The 23,742-nt window shown below is 43.9% G+C and overlaps 1 protein-coding gene across 1 annotated transcript in view; it reads left to right on the forward strand.

Annotated features, from left to right (window-relative positions):
- The first annotated feature begins 343 nt into the window (after positions 1 to 343).
- Positions 344 to 23,742, forward strand: part of nol6 (nucleolar protein 6 (RNA-associated)) — a 28,998-nt gene continuing 5,599 nt past the window's right edge. The window contains exons 1-22 of the mRNA XM_036979430.1: positions 344 to 508; positions 896 to 1,099; positions 1,329 to 1,445; positions 1,574 to 1,753; positions 1,855 to 2,023; positions 2,356 to 2,490; positions 2,723 to 2,886; positions 2,983 to 3,103; positions 3,276 to 3,334; positions 3,750 to 3,851; positions 3,942 to 4,057; positions 4,184 to 4,361; positions 4,592 to 4,714; positions 4,829 to 4,977; positions 9,164 to 9,239; positions 9,352 to 9,492; positions 9,753 to 9,870; positions 13,077 to 13,231; positions 13,421 to 13,584; positions 13,705 to 13,857; positions 18,739 to 18,836; positions 19,802 to 19,926. Of these exons, the coding sequence (XP_036835325.1) occupies positions 485 to 508; positions 896 to 1,099; positions 1,329 to 1,445; positions 1,574 to 1,753; positions 1,855 to 2,023; positions 2,356 to 2,490; positions 2,723 to 2,886; positions 2,983 to 3,103; positions 3,276 to 3,334; positions 3,750 to 3,851; positions 3,942 to 4,057; positions 4,184 to 4,361; positions 4,592 to 4,714; positions 4,829 to 4,977; positions 9,164 to 9,239; positions 9,352 to 9,492; positions 9,753 to 9,870; positions 13,077 to 13,231; positions 13,421 to 13,584; positions 13,705 to 13,857; positions 18,739 to 18,836; positions 19,802 to 19,926 (2,871 nt within the window). The 5' untranslated portion in view covers positions 344 to 484. The remainder of the gene's footprint in view (positions 509 to 895; positions 1,100 to 1,328; positions 1,446 to 1,573; positions 1,754 to 1,854; positions 2,024 to 2,355; positions 2,491 to 2,722; positions 2,887 to 2,982; positions 3,104 to 3,275; positions 3,335 to 3,749; positions 3,852 to 3,941; positions 4,058 to 4,183; positions 4,362 to 4,591; positions 4,715 to 4,828; positions 4,978 to 9,163; positions 9,240 to 9,351; positions 9,493 to 9,752; positions 9,871 to 13,076; positions 13,232 to 13,420; positions 13,585 to 13,704; positions 13,858 to 18,738; positions 18,837 to 19,801; positions 19,927 to 23,742) is intronic.

Below are 23,742 nucleotides of genomic sequence, written 5' to 3' on the forward strand. Positions count from 1 at the left end.
ACTCCAATATAGTGTTTTTTCTCAAAGTTGCAGGGATGTCACATGTTTTACTTATATCAGTACACTCATAACTTAAGCATTACGAAACTTATTTTCGATTAAATAAACCTCACGTAGCAGATACGCCCATAAATGTTTTGTTGACCAAATTTGACCCTCATCGACCTCCATACAAAAACTCCCTGCTTGGTTGGCGAAACAACGGGGGAAAAAATGCCACCTGCTGGAGGGAGAAAGGTTTTCCACCCAAGTTGTTGGGCCTCTCTTCCTCTGCATCCTTCCGTGTATGCTCATGCAACGCATCTTGAGTTAGATGGGCGGAGTTGAACGGAAATTACCCAATCGTAACACACAGTTGTGTGTCGTAATGCGCTAGGGTCTGACTGATCCTGTCCACACGTGAGAATTGTGCCGACAACTAAAAGTTGTCATATGCATGGAAATAAAACGATTGCCTATTGAACAACCAGTGAATAAATAAAAGATGAAAGCAACAGCCAAGGAGCAGGTAACTTACATTATATAGTGTGAAGTTTTTCATTTTAGCATTAGGCAATGACGACTAGTACTTAGCTGCCAGCTAACGTTAGCATTGCACATTACATGTGTACTGTAACTCTTCATGTGTGGCTAACGTAACGGTAACATTAGCTAGCGGAGACAATATCTATTCGCTTAGTATTACAGATAACGTTAGTATTTGAAAGGTTGTCGGAATTTGAGTTATGACGAGTTTCTGTAGCTAGTCCAATTTATCTAGCCAACTATAGCTAGCCCATGCCTTTATATCCACCATGCAGCCAATTTGATGCTAGTTAGTTTACGAGCTAGATCTCGCACTACAACATATTCTGATATGTGTGTTAACGTTACACATGATTCTCACGTTTCAAAGATGGAGCAATCAGAGTCTTCGCACGATGAGGAAGATGAGGGACCGACCAGGGCCAAAAGGGGTAAGCCCGAGGTGGTCCAGAACGGGCTCCTCCGTCCCGTGAAGCTGTCGCGCGGTGACCTCTACAAACCTCCCACCGCAGATGAACTAAACCAGCTCAAGGAGGCCGAGAGCCTGTTCCACTGCAGCCTGCTCAAGATGCAGGTGAGACGGGGGTTAGGTATGGGTGGAGGTCGGTGGTTCATTCACAAATTAATAGTTTTCAAGAACATTGACATTGTGTGTTTGTACACACACCCCTACATTCCAGTATTTCTGATGAAGGGGGGACCACACGGCCACTTAGCAACATGACAGCAGTCTCAATGGTCCCATGCATGCATATACATATATATTTGTTAATCTCCATCTGTCTCCCTGCCAATTCCAACAGATGGAGGAGCTGCTGAAGGAGGTTTCCCTGAGTGAGCGCAGGAAGCAGCTGATTGACTCTTTTGTCCAGAGTGTCACTGAGCAGCTCCAGACTGTACCACAGACTTCTGACATGGAGGTATGTCAGTGATACGGTGGTTCCAGGGGATTAGAAATAGTGGGAACTTGTTGTATTTGGTCTGACCTCAATGATCTCCAAAATGTTTGCCATTGATGCCATTGATCTCTCTCTTGCTTTTCCCCCAGCTAAGTGACTTGTCATGGTTGTCAGGAGGGGTGAAGGTCCCCTTTGTCTTGGTGCCAAAGGCAGCCAAGGGCAAGTTTCACATGGCACCGCCCATATCTGTTACCATCATAGGCAGCTACCCACTGGGCACCTGCACCAAACCAGGCATTTCAGTTGATCTGGCAGTCACTATTCCTGCTGTACGTAACGCCACACTGTTCACTCTGAACAATAAGAGTCAACATTTGGTCATACAACAGAAATAACAACATACGTCTGTCTATTCATGTTTTATCTTCAGGATATCCTGCACCCTAAAGATGCCTTAAACCAGAGGTACCCACGGAAGAGGGCGATTTACCTGGCAGGACTGGCACAACATCTTGCCGCCTCTCCCGCCATCGGGGCCATGCGGTACTCATGTCTCCATGGCAACCGCCTCCGTCCTATCCTGTTGCTTTCCCCTCCAGGTACCTAGCAACAGTGCTTCTACATCTGCATAGCTTGCTTTTTGGGGTTTTAGGCTGGGTTTCTGTATAGCACTTTGTGACATCGGCTGATGTTCAAAGGGCTTAATGAATAGATTTGTTTGATTGAACAGTTGGTTCATTCTAAGGCCAAGTCTTGTAGAGCTTAAACCCTTTTTCACGGTGTTCCTTAACTCAAAGCCTAGCTTGGTTGGATTTAGCATGCAATTCATATGGTTGTCGGCAAGCCCCTATTCACTACCTGTTCATGTACCTATTCACAATATTGTTTTGTGTGTGACAGTAATGATTAAATGAAAGGGCCCCTTTTCCAGGCAAAGACTCCTCCAGTTTCACCTTGCGACTCCACGCATGCCCTCCACCGGGCTTCTTCAAGCCCAGCCGCTTCCACCCCCAGAGGAACAACATCCGCACCGACTGGTATACTGGCCTGGGGAGCTCTCAGCCAGGTGAGGGCCTCAACTCAAACCAAGCAGCTTCGATATATTGTTTCCAAAAATAAAGGTCTCTTCTGATTTAGGATGTTAATGGAAACTGATTGTTAAACGAGATGAGTGTTCCTTGTTGAGGGAGATGGTACACTAACCTGAATTACAGCTGTGCATTGGATAGATTCTTCACCTTTAAATCAGACTTGAGTCCACGTTCTCATCCATTCCTTTTCTGTGTATTTTTGGGCAGCGACAAGTGAGCCGCCCACTCCCCACTACAACAGCTCTGTTCTTGGGGACATGCTACCCAGGGCCCACCTGCAGTTCCTGACCGCTGTGAGCTCCCAGTGTGCCGCCTTTGCAGAGGGAGTGGCACTGCTCAAAGTGTGGCTCAGACAGAGGGAGCTGGACCAGGTATGGGCCCCTGCACCACCACCCGCTCCCTCTCTATCAAGAGTTTTACTGGGCTGAATGAACCCAGTGCTTAAACTACTCTTTTTCTTCCGCCAGGGCGTTGGGTGTTTCAGTGGATTCCTTGGCTCCATGCTGCTGGCATACCTCCTCTCCTGCCACAGAGTCAGCAACACCATGACAGCCTACCAGCTGCTCCGCAACAGCCTGCATTTCCTGGGTAAGATGCATGAGGTCTCATCTCCTACCTGTCTGTCTACTCCTACTGTTGGAGTAACATTGCATGTACCATAAATACCATACCTGGTGTTATTGCAAAGTGTTTGGTGTTGATCTCATCACTACTCTGTTTAGAGCCGGTCTCATTGTCATCGCTTTCTTCTCAATCTCAGCTTTCAACGACCTGACCGAGAATGGAATTACCCTAGCCAAAGGCCCAGATTCAACAGTGGTGAGGCAGGACTAGTCCAAATGACTTTAAAGGAAAATGCCACCCAAAAACTATCTTTTGGCATTTGTTTTCCATTAGTCCTTTGTTGATATAGTCCCAAAATGTTTTTCATGTCAGCAATCAAGTTTTCAAGTTGTATAACTTTCGAAGTACAGCTGGTATGATCATCATGTGATGCAAAATGCATCATACCGGCTGTATTTCTGTATTTTGAATTGTATCTCTTAAACTCAACTTCTGACATGCAAAACATTTTGGGACAATATCAACAATGGACTAATGAAACAAATACAAGAAGCTAGTTTTTTTGGGGAATTTTTCTTTAGTAATAGAAGGAGTGCTTTTCTATTTTCTCCATTATGGGTCATAATCACATGTTCTTCTCCCCCTTGTTTTCTTTCGTTCCCTCCCTCAGCCCTCTCTCGCCGAGTTCCACACTGCTTTCCAGGTTGTTTTTGTCGACCCCTCTGGACACCTCAACATGTGTGCTGACATGACAGCCTGCACCTACAAACAGGTGAGTGCCCTGTGGCAAGGTGCCTTGAGATTGGCTGGATGGCAGTAACATGCCCTCTGATTGGTTGACTGTAGCTTGTTTGGCTCTCAGGTGCAGCACGAGGCTTCTCTGTCGCTGCAGTTTTGGGACGACCCCACCGTGGATGGATTCCATGCCCTACTCATGACCCCCAAGCCCATGATCAGGACCAGTGACCATGTCTTCCAGTAAGGCCTTGTTCGGAACACACGCTAGCACACACACATTTATTGTTCTCTCCTCTTGTATTAACTTTGACCCCTCCCTCCCCCATATTCTGTTTGTTCTCCTCTCCTGTGTGTCTCTGTCATCAGGCTGTGTGAGCTGGTCAAGCTGCAGGGCTGCTGTAAGAAACTCAACCTCCTCAGTGAACTCATGGACCACAGTGGAAACTACGTCCTCACCGCACTCCCCTTCATCCTCTCCCTCCTGCAACGAGGACTGGGCCAAAGAGTCCGCCTCCTCACCCACTCACTGACCCCTGACCCCGAGGTGAGCATTCTCCTGCTTTCTTTGATTTCCGTATGTTAAATAGTACTGAATGGTTTGTGTTTCACTTTGTAAAATGTGTGTGTGTCTGGTTGAGACAGGTTGTGTGTGTAATTCAGGTCTGTTGACTGGGACAGACTGGTCCAGTACGTTTAGAGAGAACTGTTTACTTGATAACGTTCCTAATGGGTAGTCTGGTTGGTGTGTGTAACAGTGTATGTTTGCTATGGCAGTGGCCGGTGGAGAGTGATGCTCCGAAGCACAACGCCCAGCCACCCCTGTCCTTTGGCCTGCTGCTCAACCCAGAACAGGCGGCCTCTGTACTGGAGAGAGGACCCCCAGCCGATAGTCCCAAGGTCTGTGTCTATTTCTCTCTTCGTGTTTCTGTGTTGACAATTAATACCATGTTTTCAAATGTGTCATCCAGTTGTGTGTGTGTGTCATTTGCACTGCTGTGTGTGTTTGTGCAGGCTGAGGAGTTCAGGCAGCTGTGGGGGTCTCGCTCTGAGCTGCGTCGGTTCCAGGACGGTGACATCACGGAGGCTGTGGTGTGGGAAGGAGAGACCACCTGTCAGAAGAGACTGGTCCCACGCCAGCTCATCACCCACCTGCTGCAGCTGTACGTACCTCACCACTCCTAAGCACAGATCTAGAATCAGATCATCCTACCTCCAATCCTAACCATAACCATTTTGGGGATGGATAAAGATCTGACCCTGTGTCAGTCGGTTTAATTAAGAATTGTATTTTATTTAACCAGGTTGGCCAGTTGAGAACAAGTTCTCATTTACAACTGCAACCTAGCCAAGATAAAGCATAGCAGTGCGACACAAACACAGAGTTACACATGGAATAAACAAACATACAGTCAATAACACAATAGAAAGTATATATACAGTGTGTGCAAATGGCGTGAGGAGGTTAGGCAATAAATAGGCCACGGTAGTGAAGTAATTACAATTTAGCAAATTAACACTGGAGTGATAGATGTGCAGATGATTATGATTATGAAATACTGGTGTGCAAAAAAGTAAATAAAAACAATATGGAGATTAGGTAGGTAGATTGGATGGGCTTTTTACAGGTGTGCTGTGTACAGCTGCAGCGATCAGTTAGCTGCTCAGACAGATGATGCTTAAATTTAGTGAGCGAGATATAAGTCTCCAACTTGCAATTCGTTCCAGTCATTGGCAGGAAAGGCGGCCAAAGTAGGTGGTGGCTTTGAGGATGACCAGTGAGATATACCTGCTGGAGCGCATGCTACGGGTGGGTATTATGGTGACCAGTGAGTTGAGACAAGGCGTCGCTTTACCTAGAAAAGACTCATAGATGACCTGGAGCCAGTGGGTCTGGCGACGAATATGTAGCGAGGGCCAGCCGACGAGAGAATACAGGTTGCAGTGTGGGTAGTATATGGGTCTTTGGTGACAAAACGGACGGCACTGTGATAGACTGCATCCAGTTTGGGATCACTACCCTTTTGTTTACCTGTCAGCCCCAGCCTCGAACACAGGTCCTGTATGTACCTAACTGACCCGCTCTGCCCATTTAATCGCCATTTACCCGTTGCTGTCTTAGCTTTCCTGATCAACACCTGCGATTGCTTTATGCCTCTCCAATGTCAATATGCCTTGCCTGCTGCTGTCTCATCTAGTTCTTATTGTTTTATTTCACTGTGGAGTCCTCAGTCCCACTCAAAATGTCTTAGATGGCTCTTTTGTCCCACCCTACACACATGCGGAGACCTCACCTGGCTTAATTGCTGCCTCCAGAGACGAAACCTCATCGTCACTCAATGCCTAGGTTTACCTCCACTGTACTTACATCCTACCATACCAATGTCTGTACATAATGCCCTGAATCTGTTCTACCACGCCCAGAAATCTACTCCTTTTATTCTCTGTTCCAAACACACTAGACAACCAGTTCTTCTAGCCTTTAGCCCTTATCCTACTCCTCCTCTGGTGATGTAGAGGTTAAACCAGGCCCTGGAGCCCCCAGTTCCACTCCTATTCCCCAGGTGCTAGCATTTGTTGATTTCTGTAACCGTAAAAGCCTTGGTTTCATGCATGTTAACATTAGAAGCCTCCTCCCTAAGTTTTATTCACTGCTTTAGCACACTCTGCCAACCCTGATGTTCTAGCCGTGCCTGAATCCTGGCTTAGGAAGACAAACAATTCTGAAATTTCCATCCCCAACTACAACATTTCTGTCAAGGTGGAACTGCCAAAGAGGGTGCAGAGTTCTGTCATGCTATCCAGGTCTGTGCCCAAACAGTTAGAGCATCTACTTTTAAAAATCCACCTTTCCAGAAACAAGTCTCTCACTGTTGCCGCTTGTTATAGACCGCCCCCAGCTGTGCCCTGGACACCATATGTGAATAATGGCCCCCCATCTATCTTCAGAGTTTGTACTGTTAGGTGACCTAAACTGGGATATGCTTAACACCCCAGCCGTCCTACAATCTAAGCTAGGTGCCCTCAATCTCACACAAATTATCAAGGAACGTACCAGGTACAGCCCTAAATCCGTAAACATGTGCACCCTCATAGATATCATCCTGACCAACCTGCCCTCTAAATACACCTCCGCTGTCTTCAACCAGGATCTCAGCGATCACTGACTCATTGCCTGCGTGCGTAATGGATCCGTGGTCAAACGACCACGCTTATCACTGTCAAATGCTCCCTAAAACACTTCAGTGAGTAGGCCATTCTAATCGGCCTGGCCCGGGTATCCTGGAAGGATAATGACCTCATTCCGTCAGTAGAGGATGCCTGGTTATTCTTTAAAAGTGCTTTCCTCACCATCGTAAATAAGCATGCCCCTTTTAAAAAAGTAGATCTAAGAACAGATATAACCCTTGGTTCTCTCCAGGCTTGACTGCCCTTGACCAGCTTCAAAACATCCTGTGGCGTACTGCATTAGCATCAAATAGCACCTGCGAAATGCAAATTTTCAGGGAAGTTAGGAACCAATATACACAGACAGTTAGGAAAGCAAAGGCTAGCTTTTTCAAAAAGAAATTGGCATCCTGTAGCACAAACTACAAAAGTTCTGGGATACTGTAAAGTCCATGGAGAATAAGAGCACCACCTCCTCTAGACCCAAACTGTTACAGACCTATATCTATCTATATCTGTCTTTCTTTGAAAGCCAAGTAAACAAACAGATCACCGACCATTTCGAATCCCACCGTACCTTCTCCGCTATGCAATCTGGTTTCCGAGCTGGTCATGGCTGCACCTCAGCCACGCTCAAGGTCCTAAACGATATCATAACCGCCATCGATAAAAGACAGTACTGTGCAGCCGTCTTCATTGACCTGGCCAAGGCTTTCGACTCTGTCAATCACCGCATTCTGATCGGCAGACTCAACATCCTTGGTTTCTCAAATGACTGCCTCGCATGGTTCACCAACTACTTCTCAGATAGTTCAGTGTGTCAAATCGGAGGGACTGTTGTCTGGACCTTTGGCAGTCTCCATGGGGGTGCCACAGGGTTTAGTTCTCAGGCCGGCTCTTTTCTCTGTATACTTCAATGATGTCGCTCTTGCTGCTGGTGATTTTCTGATCCACCTCTACGCAGACGACACCATTCTGTATTCTTCTGGCCCTTCTTTGGAGACTGTGTTAAACCTCCAGACGAGTAATACTAAATGCATGCTCTTCAACCTATCGCTGCCCCCGCCCGCCCATCTAGAATCACTACCCTGGACGGTTCTGACTTAGAATATGTGGACAACTACAAATACCTAGGTGTCTGGTTAGACTGTAAACTCTCCTTCCAGACTCACATTAAGCATCTCCAATCCAAAGTTAAATCTAGAATCAGCTTCCTATTTTGCAACAAAGCATCCTTCACTCATGCTGCCTAACACCCTCGTAAAACTGACTATCCTACCGATCCTCGACTTCGGCAATGTCATTTACAAAATAGCCTGCAACACTCAGCAAATTGGACGCAGTCTATCACAGTGCCATCCGTTTTGCCACCAAAGCCCCATATACTACCCACCACTGCGACCTGTATGCGCTCGTTGCCTGACCCTTGCTTCATATTCGTCTCCAGGTCATATATAAGTCTTTGCATGGTAAAGCGACGCCTTGTCTCAGCTCACTGGTCACCATAGCAGCACCCACCCATAGTACGCGCTCCAGCAGGTATATTTCACTGGTCAACCCGAAAGCCAACCCCCCCTTTGGCCGCCTTTCCTTACAGTTCTCTGCTGCCAATGACTGGAACGAATTGCAAGAATCACTGAAGCTGGAGATTTACTTTTCCCTCACTAACTTTAAGCATCAGCTGTCAGAGCAGCTTACCGATCATTGCACCTGTGCACGTAGAGATATTGGGGTGTGTACATCTATCACTCCAGTGTTTAATTACAATTTAGCAATTATTTCACCACTGTGGCCTATTTATTGCCTTACCTCCTTAATCTTACTACATTTGCACACACTATATATAGATTTTTCTATTGTGTCATTGACTGTACGTTTGTTTATCCCATGTATAACTCTGTTGTTTTTGTCGCACTGGTTTGCTTTATCTTAGCCAGGTCGCAGTTGCAAAAAGAGAACTTGTTCTCAGCTGGCCTACCTGGTTAAATAAAGGTGAAATAAATAAACCCTCTCCTATACTAGAAGGAAGGAGTAGGCTGAGCTGTTCATCAAAATGCTTGCATCCACACAAAGCCTCTTTGACAACTCTCCACCATCTTTTCATTGTATGATGTTGTGTTGGCTGTATGGGAAGTTCTGTTAGAAGCAGGTTTAAGAGAGGCTCCTTTCTCTTCTCCTCAGTCATGCAGATATACCAGAATCCTGTGTGAGATACATTGGAGGGATGCTGGATGATGTCATCAAAGTGGGACGTGAGGTAGTTCTGAGTTTTCTGTAGTAGTGCATCTTACTCTGGGTTGATGACCCCCTCCATACAAACTTTGACATCTGAAACCTGTTAAAGCTCTGTGTGTGTGTGTGTTCGCCAGGTGTGCAGTACTGGTGAGGAGGAGAGTCTGAAGGTGGTTCAGTCATATGATGATCTAAGCAGGAAGCTGTGGACGCTGGAGGGGCTTCCCTTGTCCATAACTTCAGTGCAGGGGGCCCACCCAGCCCTCCGCTACACCCAGGTAACCCCCCTAGCTACTGTACCCTACCTAGACCCCCCCCCTCCCCATTGACACATCTCAACAGGAGTGTATTCATTGGTGCAAAACCTAACAAAAGGGTTTGGCAACATGAGTTTCAGTTAGGTCACTTCCCGTTAAGGCCTGTTTATTTCCATTTGGCTCCTAATCCACTCCAGCTCCTCCATGCAGCAGACGTTAACTAGCGAGTTGGAGATGGTTCATAATTTCAATGTTTGATTTGTGCTTCCTCCATCACACAGGTGTTCCCCCCAGTGCCCCTGAAGCTGGACTACTCATTCTTTGACAGAGAGAAGTTGTCCCGGTCACTGGTACCCCATGAGGTCAAACCTTGCCCTGTGTACATCACCCCTGTCCAAGGTACGGCACACCATTTCTTACGTGTGTGTGTATGGGGGGTGCATGTGTTCATCAGTGCCTTGCGTTCATGTGTTGAGCTTACAATGCTGCCTGCCTTCATGTACTTGGCGGGACTGAACTTTTCTAGGCCTAGTTGTTAGTGTAATTAGGGTTCATACATTCTCTTCAATACAATGTGCAACAACAATCTCACCACAGTGAGGCAGCATTGTATTTGTAATTTGGATAGAATACTAATTCTTCCATTATGGTTGACTTTCCCATCAACCACATCCATGCCTGTTGCTTGTAGCCTACCATTTAGGCTTATAATCCAACTCAATATGCAGGTTAATGCTCAACATTCTTCAATAATGAACACAGTAAGCAGTCAGTTAAACAATCTCAGCCTTCTTATAAAACGTTAATTTTGGAAGCAATATAACTATATGATGGCATGGGACTCGAGGCGTTAACTCATGCCAACCAATGAACGAAGAGCATAGCATTGCGTTTCTTAAAATACAAACAACCCTTCACCTTGGTATATTGGCAATATACCACAAACTCCTGAGGTGCCTTATTGCTATTATAAACTGGTTACCAACGTAATTAGAGCAGTAAAAATAATTGTTTTGTCATGACCGTAGTATTGGCTTTCAGCCCATCAGCATTCAGGGCTCGAACCATCCAGTTATAATAAGAACACACAGTGAGCTCCAAAAGATTTTTGTTGTTTTGGCTCAGTACTCCAGTGCATTATTCACAATTCATTCAGGACTATCTGTAATCATGGTAGCATCTACATTAATGGAGAAGTGTTTAGTGTTTCTATTGGCACAAATTTATCTGGAACACAACCAAAACAAACAGCAAATGCATCCAAACAAATTTGTAGTCACAAGCTTGAAGAAGACATTGTGCTGTTAATATGGGACCAAATACTTAACTTTTGACTGCTACAATACACAAGTGAATTTGGCCCAACACTTTTGGTCCCCTAAAATGGGGGGGACTATGTACAAAAAGTGCTGTAATGTCTAAATGGTATGGATGAAAATACTCTCGGTCTGCACTTTAACCTCATAGTCATTGTATCATTTAAAATCTGAAGTGCTGGAGTACAGAGACAAATATACACTACCGTTCTAAAGTATGGGGTCACCTAGAAATGTCCTTGTTTTTGAAAGTCGAGCACATTTTCTGTCCATTAAAATAACATCAAATTGATCAGAAATACATTGTAGACATCGTTAATGTTGTAAATGTCTATTGTAGCTGGAGACGGCAGATTTATTTTATGGAATATCTACCTAGGCGTTCAGAGGTCCATTATCAGCAACCATCACTCCTGTGTTCCAATGGCACATTGTGTTAGCTAATCCAAGTTTATCATTTTAAAAGGCTAATTGATCACTAGAAAACCATTTTGCAAATATGTTAGCACAGCTGAAAACTGTTGTCCTGATTAAAGAAGCAATTAAACTGGCCTTCTTTAGACTAGTTCTGTCTGGAGTGTCAGCATTTGTGGGTTTGATTACAGGCTCAAATGGCCAGAAACAAAGAGCTTTCTTCTGAAACTCATCAGTCTATTCTTATTTTGAGAAACTAAGGCTATTCCATGTGAGAAATTGCCAAGAAACTGAAGATCTTGTACAGCACTGTGTTCTACTCCCTTCACAGAACAGCGCAAACTGTCTCTAACCAGAATAGAAAGAGGAGTGGGAGGCCCCAGTGCACAACTGCACAAGAAGACCAGTACATTAGTGTCTTGTTTGAGAAACAGACGCCTCACAACTGGCAGCTTCATTAAATAGTATCCGCAGAACACCAGTCTCAACATCAACCGTGAAGAAGCTACTCCGGGATGCTGGCCTTCTAGGCAGAGTTCCTCTGTCCAGTGTCTGTGTTTTTTTTTGTTTTTTTTTTTGCCTATCTTAGTCTTTTCTTTTTATTGGCCAGTCTGAGATATTGCTTTTTCTTTGCAACTCTGCCTAGAAGGCCAGCATCCCAGAGTTGCCTCTTCACTGTTGACGTTGAGAATGGTGATTTGTGGGTGCTATATAATGAAGCTGCCAGTCGAGGACTTGGAGGCGTCTGTTTCTCAATGTCTACACTGTATTTCTAACCAATTTTGATGTTAAATGTGCTTTTCTTTTAAAAACCAGGACCTTTCTAAGTGACCCCAAACTTTTGAACGGTAGTGTATAATTGTCACTGGCCCAATACTTTTGTAGCGCACTGTAAATTCCAACAAGATTTGTTCAGCATAGAATATTGCACATAATTGAGCAACACAAGATATAAGCAGCCTTTCGAAATGGCCAGTAGCTGACAGTAACAATAACAAATAGCACATCCAACTGGTTTAAACACCATCAAAATAATGAAAATACTTAAATGACAAAAATGAATTGTTTAGCATCTAATTGTATATATATACCTCTTGTCGTCTGTGCACCTCTACCACCGTCTGTGCACCTCTACCACCGTCTGTGCACCACCGTCTGTGCACCTCTACCACCGTCTGTGCACCTCTACCACCGTCTGTGCACCTCTACCACTGGGTACTTTACTTTTTGTATTTGGATAGTTTTGAAAAAGACCTAATAATTGTCAGCTGTGATGGAGACTGGGTTGGCCCCAGCGCTGTGGTCCTGAGGCCTGCGTAGTTCAGAGCCTGGTGTACCCTGAGGTAGGAGGGCACATTTTATGTATTGCCTTTTGCTGTTATTGCCTTCGGTCAAATCTAACAAATGACCTCTGTTAAATCCTTGGGTTCCCCTTTCTCGTTGGTTCTAAAGCCGAAATGTATCCAAAAAGGGACGGTGGCGTTTTTTTCTGACACCAGATCTGCCATTTTCACTCTTCCTCTCTCTTATCTTACTAAAGGTAGAAGAGGTCACGTGACCCCAAATGTTAGTAGGCTCTATGACCCCTTCCACTCTGTCGAGAGGTGTAATTTGATCCCCTCACCTCACTCACATTGCCGTGATTTAGCAAACAGCGCAAAAAACAACAACTTTTAGAACGTTAAGAGTACAAACTAACTGAAAAATCTGACCAATGGTGCCGTCAAATATCCCGGTTTATGATCTATACGGCATACTGCCCAAGCCTAGTGGGTACTGTACAGACCTGAAGTGTTTTGTTGTGGATCCAGAGAAGGTATGCTATTTGTGTGTGTTCTACTATGAACCCTTCTCGCTTGCCTTCTCCTGTTGTAGTGATCTGCCACATGGAGGGCAGTGGGAAGTGGCCTCATGACAGAGTGGCCATCCGCCACATTAAAGCAGCCTTCCACATCAGCCTGGGAGAACTGTTAACCCAACACCACCACTACACCTGCCAGCCCAGTCCCACACACCTGGATGTGTGGAAGGTATGGGCCCCCCTCTCTCTCTCTCTCTCTCTGTGTGGGGTTAGGATGGTAGTGCTTATGTTAATTAATGACACACACACTGACATCTGCAGTTGTCACAATTGGGCTTTATAACATAGATTTGATTTGAATTTGACTGGTATAGGGAAGCACTGTTCTCAGACCTCTTGACTAACCGTGTGTGTGCAGGATGGCTTTGTGTTCAGGATCCAGGTAGCGTACCACCGGGAGCCTCAGGTCCTGAGGGAGAGTGTTAGTCCAGAGGGCCTGCTCATCGTCAGGGACAACGCGGAGGCTCAGGCCCTGGAGATGGCCACCATGCAGCGGCCCCTACTCACCAGCACCCTGCACGGGTCAGGCACCAGCTTTGTACTGGAGCGCTCTCTCTGTCAGCTAGCACTATAGCTTTACACCTTCTCTCTCAAACAGACACACATATCCTAATGTCTCGTCTCTGTGGTTGTGTGTTCTAGGCTCCAGCAGCTCCACCCATGCTTCGGGGCGGTGTGTCGCCTGGCCAAGCGCTGGCTGGGAGCGCAGCTCTTTAGCGATGACATCACAGAGGACACTGCTGACCTGCTGGTGGCGTCCCTCTTCCTGCAGCCGGCCCCCTTCACTCCTCCAGGGTAACTAGTTACCTGCTTGAAGTATCAATCCCTCTCTGCTAATTTTTCTCTCATTCGTTCTATCGTCACCTTCCTTTACCACAAACTCTTTCTCTCAAATTCTTTGTTGGTCTGTGTAATCTGAGGGATGTGTGTGTCTCTAATATAGTCATACATTTTGTCAGGAGGTTAGGAAGTGCAGTTCAATTTTGTATGTGGTGGGCACATAGACAGATCTGGCTCTCAAGAGAAGACCGGCTATGGCGGCATTTCTCAATACAAAGGCTATGCTCACTGAGTCTTTACATAGTCAATGCTTTCCTTTAATTTTGGGTCAGTCACAGTCACAGTGGTCAGGTGTTCGTTTAATTCTTTTCAGTGTGTCAAGTAATTATCTTTTGTTTTCTCATGAGTTGGTTGGGTCTAATTGTGTTGGTGTCCCGGGGCTCTGTGGTTTGTGTTTGAGAACAGAGCCCCAGAACCAGCTTGCTGAGGGGACTCTTCTCCAGGTTCATCTCTCTGTAGGTTATGGTTAAGGTTTGGGAATCACTTCCATTTAGGTGGTTGAAGAATTGAATGGCTCGTTTCTGGATTTTGATAATTAGGGGATATCGGCCTAATTCTACTCTACATGCATTATTTGTGTTTTTGTACACAAGGATATTTTAGCAGAATTTGTGAATTCTTGTTTGGTGAACGGACCCCAGACCTCACAACCATAAAGGGCTATGGGTTTTTATAACTGATTCCAGTATTTTTTTGCCAGTGTTTTCCATTAGTGTTTTGCAGTCATCGGCGAATCATCTGGTCACAGATTAATACTTCATATTATCTAGGCTGCTTTTCATTTAGAAGTTTTAATTTGATATGCATCTTCTAATGATCTATTGATAGGACAGGCGCCTGACAGTCAAAAATCGAGCGATGACGGGGAAACGTGGTCTGTCTGTCCTGCCTCCTGGTACAGTTTGTGGGCTCTGTGATTGGTTGCTGTCAAACTTGTTTTTCAAGAAGAAGGGAGAGCACGATGCTCGTGAATTTGCACGTCACATGTAATGTAAGTGGTAACGATGAGTCAAAATCCACTTAGCCAAATTATTGTTCTCTGCCACAGTCATTTATTGTTTTTCACATCTTTCCTATAGCCAGCCACACAGAGTTGTGGTGCATAGGCCACTTACAGTGCTTTGATTGACAACTGAACAGCAAGTGTTGACTAGTTTATTGAAGGTGTTGAACCTACTGAATACATTGGATCTTCTGTATCCCTTTGCCATTCATAAATAATGCAGCGTGGTTCTACTGTATGTCCATGGTATCGGGACAAAGTTCCTAGGTTTCCTATCCTGGGCTTGCCGCTAAAGTCAGTGACTCTGGTCTCATCAGTCAGTGTAGCCTACCAAATTGTGTCGGTGAGAGCGCTGTTCATTTGGCTCCCTAATTTGCACGATGCCAGGCTAACTTCTAGGCTGTCAAATACCTCCACGATGAGACGGTAGCTTCAGTCTCTACGACTCTGTTAACAAAATAATAGCTCTCTTATAAGATGAAATCTGTATTTCCTTTCAAAACTCAGTAGGTTTGGGTTTTATTCTACTTTTATCGGTTTTCTTCACCAACACCGATAATGGCTCTCCTTCCTTTTTTCAATGTCTTTCTCCCTCAGGCCTCCTCCTGTTAACCAGGTCAATTCTCCCATTGGCCACAGCTTAACAAGCTACCTTATTGGTCAAAACTTAAACTTAAAAGTAAACCAACCTATTCACTTGTACATAAAATAAATATTTCTTCAAAACAAATGCATTAAGGACATTACAATACAGGAGTTCCCCAGGGTAGCTTTTAAAATGTTTAACTAACGACATACCACTGACTGAGTAAAGCCAGTGTGTCTGTATGCAGATGACTGAACACTATACACGTCAGCTACTACAGCGACGGAAATGACTACAACACTCAACAAAGAGCTGCAGTTAGTTTCAGTGGGTGTCAAGGAATAAGTTAGTCCTAAATATTGTATTTGGAACAAAACACTCACTAAACCTCAACTAAATCTTGTAAATAATAATGTGGAAATTGAGCAAGTTAAGATGACTAAACTGCTTGGAGTAACCCTGGATTATAAACTGTCATGTTCAAAACATATTGATACAACAGTAGCTAAGATGGGGAGAAGTCTGTCTATAATAAACCTCTGCTCTGTCTTCTTAACACTATAAACAAGGCAGGTCCTACAGGCCCTAGTTTTGTCACACCTAGACTACTGTTCAGTCGTGTGGTCAGGTGCCACAAAAAAGGACTTAGGAAAATTGTAATTGGCTCAGAACAGGGCAGCACAGCTGGCCCTTGGATGTACACAGAGGGCTAATATTAATAATATATATATGTCAATCTCTCCTGGCTCAAAGTGGAACAGAGATTGACTTCATCACTACTTGTATTTGAGATGTTGAATGCACCGACTTGTCTGTCTGAAATACTGGCACACAGCTCAGACACCCATGCATACCCCACAAGACATGCCACGAGGTCTTAATTGAGCTCAGGTGCATCCTGTTTCCGTAGATCATCCTTTATTACTACAACTTGATTGGAGTCCACCTGTGGATATTTAAATTGTATGGACATGATTTGGAAAAGCACACACCTGTCATCTATATCAGGTCCTACAGTTGACAGTGCATGTCAGAGCGAAAACCAAGCCATGGAATTGTAGACCTCCGAGACAGGATTGTGTTGAGGCACATGTGGGGATGGGTGCCAAAAATTGTCTGCAGCATTTAAGGTCCCCAAGAACACAGTGGCCTCCATCATTCTTCAATGGAAGAAGTTTGGAATCACCAAGACTCTTCCTAGAGCTGGCCGCCCGGCCAAACTGAGCAATCAGAGGAGAGGTGACCAAGAAACCCGATGGTCATTCTGACAGAGCTCTAGAGTTCCTCTGTGGAGATGGGAGAACCTTCCAGAAGTACAACCATCTCTGCAGCACTCCACCAATCAGGCCTTTATGGTAGTGGCCAGATGGAAGCCTCTGTTCATCAAGGATCTCTCCTCACATGACAGCCCGCTTGGAGTTTGTCTGGAGGAAACTTAGCACCGTCCCTACGGTGAAGCGTGGTGGCTGCAGCAGCATCCTGTTGCGACGTTTTGCAAAGTATAGAGAGATCCTTGATGAAAACCTGCTTCCGAGCGCTCAGGACCTCAGACTGGGGAGAAGGTTTATAAAGTCTGACTGACTTACATGAGAGATTTTTGCTGGCACCTGAAAATATATATATTTTTAAATCACGGATAATTACAAAAAGTACTCTGATCATAATCGTGTCAAGAAAATTGCCCATGTGTGATGATACTCGTTTTGTCTAACAATTTCGCACACACCTAATTCACAGCACTGAGTCAATACATGTTAGAATCACCTTTGGCAGGGATTACAGCTGTGAGTCTTTCTGGGTAAATCTCTAAGAGCTTTGCACACCTGGATTGTACAATATTTGCATATTATTATTTTTTTAAATTCTTCAAGCTCTGAAGTTGGTAGTTGATCATTGCTAGACAGCCATTTTCAAGTCTTACCATAGATTTTCAAGAAGAAACTGTAACTAGGCCACTCTGGAGTGTTCAATGTTTTCTTTGTAAGCAACTTGTGTATATTTGGCTCTTTGTTTTAGGTATTTGTCCTGCTGAAAGGTGAATTTGTCTCTGTTGGAAAGCAGACTGAACCAGGTTTTTCTCTAGAATTTTGCCTGTGCTTAGCTCTATTCTGTTTCTGTTTATCCTATAAAAAAAAGCTCCCTGGTCCTTGCTGATGACAAGCATACCCATAATATGATGCAGCCACCACCATGCTTGATTGTTGGATTTGCCCCAAACATAACGCTTTGTATTCAGGACATGAAGTTCATTTCGTTGTCACTTTTTTTTGCAGTTTTGCATTGGGAAACCTCTCTGGTCTTTGTGTTTGAAATTCATTGCTCGACTGAGGGATTTTACATTTATCTGAATGTGTGGGTTACCAAGATGAGGTAGGCATTTTAGAAACCATGTTGAACACTTATTGACGCAACATTTCAGCTTTTCATTTTTTATTAATTTGTAAAAATGTCTAAACAATTTCACTTTGACATTATAGGGTATTGTGTGTAGGCCAGTGACCCCTTGACTTTTTCCATCTTTCGTTCAGTTACAGCCTTATTCTAAAATGGATTAAATTAAAAACAATTGTTCTACACACAATACCCCATAATGACAGATTTGTAGATTGTTGTTGTTGCAACGTCAAAAAAAAATAAAGATATCACAAGCAGCATACTGAGCTAAACATTTTGAAATGACAAGTTCACGGTCTCATTCATAGCCTAAAAATTCATATCAAGGTCAAGTTTACTGTTCAGCTCCCATCTGAAGGCTGGGGCATTTAGTTTGCCTTCTACTGTAGATCGCTAAAGTATCCTAATGATTACTGTTCCTTTAATTCAAATATATCGACACAAGACCTAAAAGATGGTTTGGTATGGTTCAGAAAGTTGGAACCAAGCTCAATATATCAGTGTAGCATATTGTCGCCTGGATTTGTTGAAATATCTTCACGCCTTGAAAAAAAAAACATCCAGGATTTTTTATTTTAAAAAAGACACTTACAGGGGATATTTTGGAAAAAACGTATCCTGTCTGAATCGTCCTCTGGGGTAGTAAATACATAACCAACGTAATACTAGTCCCATGCCAATAGGACTTTTAATAGCATATTCTAACATTTGTAATTGGTCATATGTTTTTGCTTTTTGTTCTTTGATAATTTTTTTTTGGAGAAGTGGTTTATCCATCTGTTTCTTATGCTCTCTCTCTCCTCTGTCTCTCTCTTCCCGTCTCTCCTCTCTCACTTTCTCTCCCCTCTCTCAGGTCTCCTCAGGTCGGTTTCCTTCGGTTTCTCCACCTACTCTCCTCCTTCGATTGGAGAAATAACCCCCTGGTTGTCAACCTCAACAGCCAGCTCACCGGTGAGCACACACACAATGTGGATTATAATATATCTTACACAACAATGTGCATCTAATCATACTCATGCAGCAGTATATAAAGACCCCATAATATCTCTCTCCTTCCTTCTGTCCTGTCCACTCTGTCCTGTTCTCCCTTATCCTACCCCTCTTTCTCCTTCCTTCTGTCCTGTCCACTCTGTCCTGTTCTCCCTTATCCTACCCCTCTTTCTCCTTCCTTCTGTCCTGTCCACTCTGTCCTGTTCTCCCTTATCCTACCCCCCTCTCTCTCCTTCCTTCTGTCCTGTCCACTCTGCCCTGTTCTCCCTTATCCTACCCCTCTTTCTCCTTCCTTCTGTCCTGTCCACTCTGTCCTGTTCTCCCTTATCCTACCCCTCTCTCTCCTTCCTTCTGTCCTGTCCACTCTGTCCTGTTCTCCCTTATCCTACCCCTCTCTCCTTCCTTCTGTCCTGTCCACTCTGTCCTGTTCTCCCTTATCCTACCCCTCTCTCTCCTTCCTTCTGTCCTGTCCACTCTGTCCTGTTCTCCCTTATCCTACCCCTCTCTCTCCTTCCTTCTGTCCTGTCCACTCTGTCCTGTTCTCCCTTGTCCTACCCCTCTTTCTCCTTCTCTTGTCCACTCTCTCCCCCTTCCCTCTGTCCTTGCCTCTCCTACAACTCTCTTTCTCCTTCCCTCTGTCTTGTCCACTCTCTCTCCCCTTCCCTCTGTCCTTGCCTCTCCTACAACTCTCTTTCTCCTTCCCTCTGTCTTGTCCACTCTCTCTCCCCTTCCCTCTGTCCTTGCCTCTCCTACAACTCTCTTTCTCCTTCCCTCTGTCTTGTCCACTCTCTCTCCCCTTCCCTCTGTCCTTGCCTCTCCTACAACTCTCTTTATCCTTCCCTCTGTCTTGTCCACTCTCTCTCCTACCTCTCTCCTCCCCCTGACTTTCCCTCTCTCCTCCCGTCTGTCCTGTCCTCCTGCTGTAGCTGCTGACTACACTGAGATCAAGAATGACTTCATAGCCTCCAGAGAGTCTCTGCCTGTTATGTTCATGGCCACACCCAACGACAAGAAAGTCTCCATTTGGACCAAGCAGGCTCCCACTGTGCAGGTCAGAACACACACATGCAGCACATTCACCAGTATGTCACATCCAATATCTTATTTGTGCAGCACATTGTACACAGCATAGTAACAGAAGAGGCATACACAGAAACAGAGTAAAAATAAAAAAGGATTTCAAACTTTTCAATTGACTCTCACACTGTCTAGGACAGGCCATGTTCATGCCAGTCTCTGTATATTAAACAGCATAGTCAATTGTTGGCTTCTGAGAATAGGAAATATACTTACGTCACTGAGGGAGAGAGGGTAATGTATAACATTTACAATATGGCAGAATATGTTATTGTTAGCCATCAGGGATCCTATGGGAGGGATCCTCTGGGAGGAGAAGAGACGCAGTCTAGTACCAATCACCATGACAGCCTTGAGTTGGGTAGGAGTGAGCACTTTGGGGTAGAGGTCAGATGAAGTGAGGAAGAACAGATATCACAAAATTTCTGTCTAGCAACAGAGATGCATTGGCTGTTCAGTGTAGGAGGAGACTCAGCCTAGGAGAAAGGGTTACATATCAGTGCTGGTGTGTGATGTCGATTGCAGCCATGTTGACCCTCTGGGAAGAATAAACTTGGTTTAAGCTTTCATAGTGTCCATCAAGTTTTTACTCTGAGAATTAGAACCTAACAGAATATAATGGTAGAGGTGACATCATAAACATCGGAGTAGAAATGAATTGCACGTTCTTGTTAGTCGGCAGTCACAGTTTCCCGATCCTTGGACCCTTCCTCAGAGCATACTGCTCTCCTATGTCACACTGGTGACAGATACACTCATACCGTTATCAATATTATTACTACGGCTTGGTAAAAAAAAAAGTCTAAATGCCGGTTGAAGTGACTAGTGTCGTATCTCTCACCATAGGCAGCTCACTGTTTCTTTCCTTGATACTGACCTCTTGCTTTTTAACCTTTCAAGCACCTTGTAAATCACTCATTTAATGCCATACACATTCAGTTTGTCATGTTGTGACACTAATACAATAATTATATTACATGAATTCAAAATGGCAAAAATACAATTTTACCTGAATGCTTCCTTTTTCATTCATGGTGTTCTATCTAGACGAATACGATGGCTATGGCTTCAATATTATCAGGGACAACATGATCATTCATGGTGTTCTATCTAGACGAATACGATGGCTATGGCTTCAATATTATCAGGGACAACATGATCATTCATGGTGTTCTATCTAGACGAATACGATGGCTATGGCTTCAATATTATCAGGGACAACATGATCATTCAAGGTGTTCTATCTAGACGAATACGATGGCTTCAATATTATCAGGGACAACATGATCATTCATGGTGTTCTATCTAGACGAATACGATGGCTATGGCTTCAATATTATCAGGGACAACATGATCATTCATGGTGTTCTATCTAGACGAATACGATGGCTATGGCTTCAATGTTATCAGGGACAACATGATCATTCATGGTGTTCTATCTAGACGAATACGATGGCTATGGCTTCAATATTATCAGGGACAACATGATCATTCATGGTGTTCTATCTAGACGAATACGATGGCTATGGCTTCAATGTTATCAGGGACAACATGATCATTCATGGTGTTCTATCTAGACGAATAAGATGGCTTCAATATTATCAGGGACAACATGATCATTCATGGTGTTCTATCTAGACGAATACGATGGCTATGGCTTCAATATTATCAGGGACAACATGATCATTCATGGTGTTCTATCTAGACGAATACGATGGCTATGGCTTCAATATTACCAGGGACAACATGATCATTCATGGTGTTCTATCTAGACGAATACGATGGCTATGGCTTCAATATTATCAGGGACAACATGATCATTCATGGTGTTCTATCTAGACGAATACGATGGCTTCAATATTATCAGGGACAACATGATCATTCATGGTGTTCTATCTAGACGAATAAGATGGCTATGGCTTCAATATTATCAGGGACAACATGATCATTCATGGTGTTCTATCTAGACGAATACGATGGCTATGGCTTCAATATTATCAGGGACAACATGATCATTCATGGTGTTCTATCTAGACGAATACGATGGCTATGGCTTCAATATTATCAGGGACAACATGATCATTCATGGTGTTCTATCTAGACGAATAAGATGGCTTCAATATTATCAGGGACAACATGATCATTCATGGTGTTCTATCTAGACGAATACGATGGCTTCAATATTATCAGGGACAACATGATCATTCATGGTGTTCTATCTAGACGAATACGATGGCTATGGCTTCAATGTTATCAGGGACAACATGATCATTCATGGTGTTCTATCTAGACGAATACGATGGCTTCAATATTATCAGGGACAACATGATCATTCATGGTGTTCTATCTAGACGAATACGATGGCTATGGCTTCAATGTTATCAGGGACAACATGATCATTCATGGTGTTCTATCTAGACGAATAAGATGGCTTCAATATTATCAGGGACAACATGATCATTCATGGTGTTCTATCTAGACGAATACGATGGCTATGGCTTCAATGTTATCAGGGACAACATGATCATTCATGGTGTTCTATCTAGACGAATAAGATGGCTTCAATATTATCAGGGACAACATGATCATTCATGGTGTTCTATCTAGACGAATACGATGGCTATGGCTTCAATATTATCAGGGACAACATGATCATTCATGGTGTTCTATCTAGACGAATACGATGGCTTCAATATTATCAGGGACAACATGATCATTCATGGTGTTCTATCTAGACGAATAAGATGGCTATGGCTTCAATATTATCAGGGACAACATGATCATTCAAGGTGTTCTATCTAGACGAATACGATGGCTATGGCTTCAATATTATCAGGGACAACATGATCATTCATGGTGTTCTATCTAGACGAATACGATGGCTATGGCTTCAATATTATCAGGGACAACATGATCATTCATGGTGTTCTATCTAGACGAATACGATGGCTATGGCTTCAATATTATCAGGGACAACATGATCATTCATGGTGTTCTATCTAGACGAATACGATGGCTATGGCTTCAATATTATCAGGGACAACATGATCATTCATGGTGTTCTATCTAGACGAATACGATGGCTATGGCTTCAATATTATCAGGGACAACATGATCATTCATGGTGTTCTATCTAGACGAATACGATGGCTTCAATATTATCAGGGACAACATGATCATTCATGGTGTTCTATCTAGACGAATACGATGGCTATGGCTTCAATATTATCAGGGACAACATGATCATTCATGGTGTTCTATCTAGACGAATACGATGGCTATGGCTTCAATATTATCAGGGACAACATGATCATTCATGGTGTTCTATCTAGACGAATACGATGGCTTCAATATTATCAGGGACAACATGATCATTCATGGTGTTCTATCTAGACGAATACGATGGCTATGGCTTCAATATTATCAGGGACAACATGATCATTCATGGTGTTCTATCTAGACGAATACGATGGCTATGGCTTCAATATTATCAGGGACAACATGATCATTCATGGTGTTCTATCTAGACGAATACGATGGCTATGGCTTCAATATTACCAGGGACAACATGATCATTCATGGTGTTCTATCTAGACGAATACGATGGCTATGGCTTCAATATTATCAGGGACAACATGATCATTCATGGTGTTCTATCTAGACGAATACGATGGCTTCAATATTATCAGGGACAACATGATCATTCATGGTGTTCTATCTAGACGAATAAGATGGCTATGGCTTCAATATTATCAGGGACAACATGATCATTCATGGTGTTCTATCTAGA

Source organism: Oncorhynchus mykiss, chromosome 6 (genome assembly GCF_013265735.2).
Source record: "Oncorhynchus mykiss isolate Arlee chromosome 6, USDA_OmykA_1.1, whole genome shotgun sequence".
Lineage (NCBI taxonomy): Eukaryota > Metazoa > Chordata > Actinopteri > Salmoniformes > Salmonidae > Oncorhynchus > Oncorhynchus mykiss.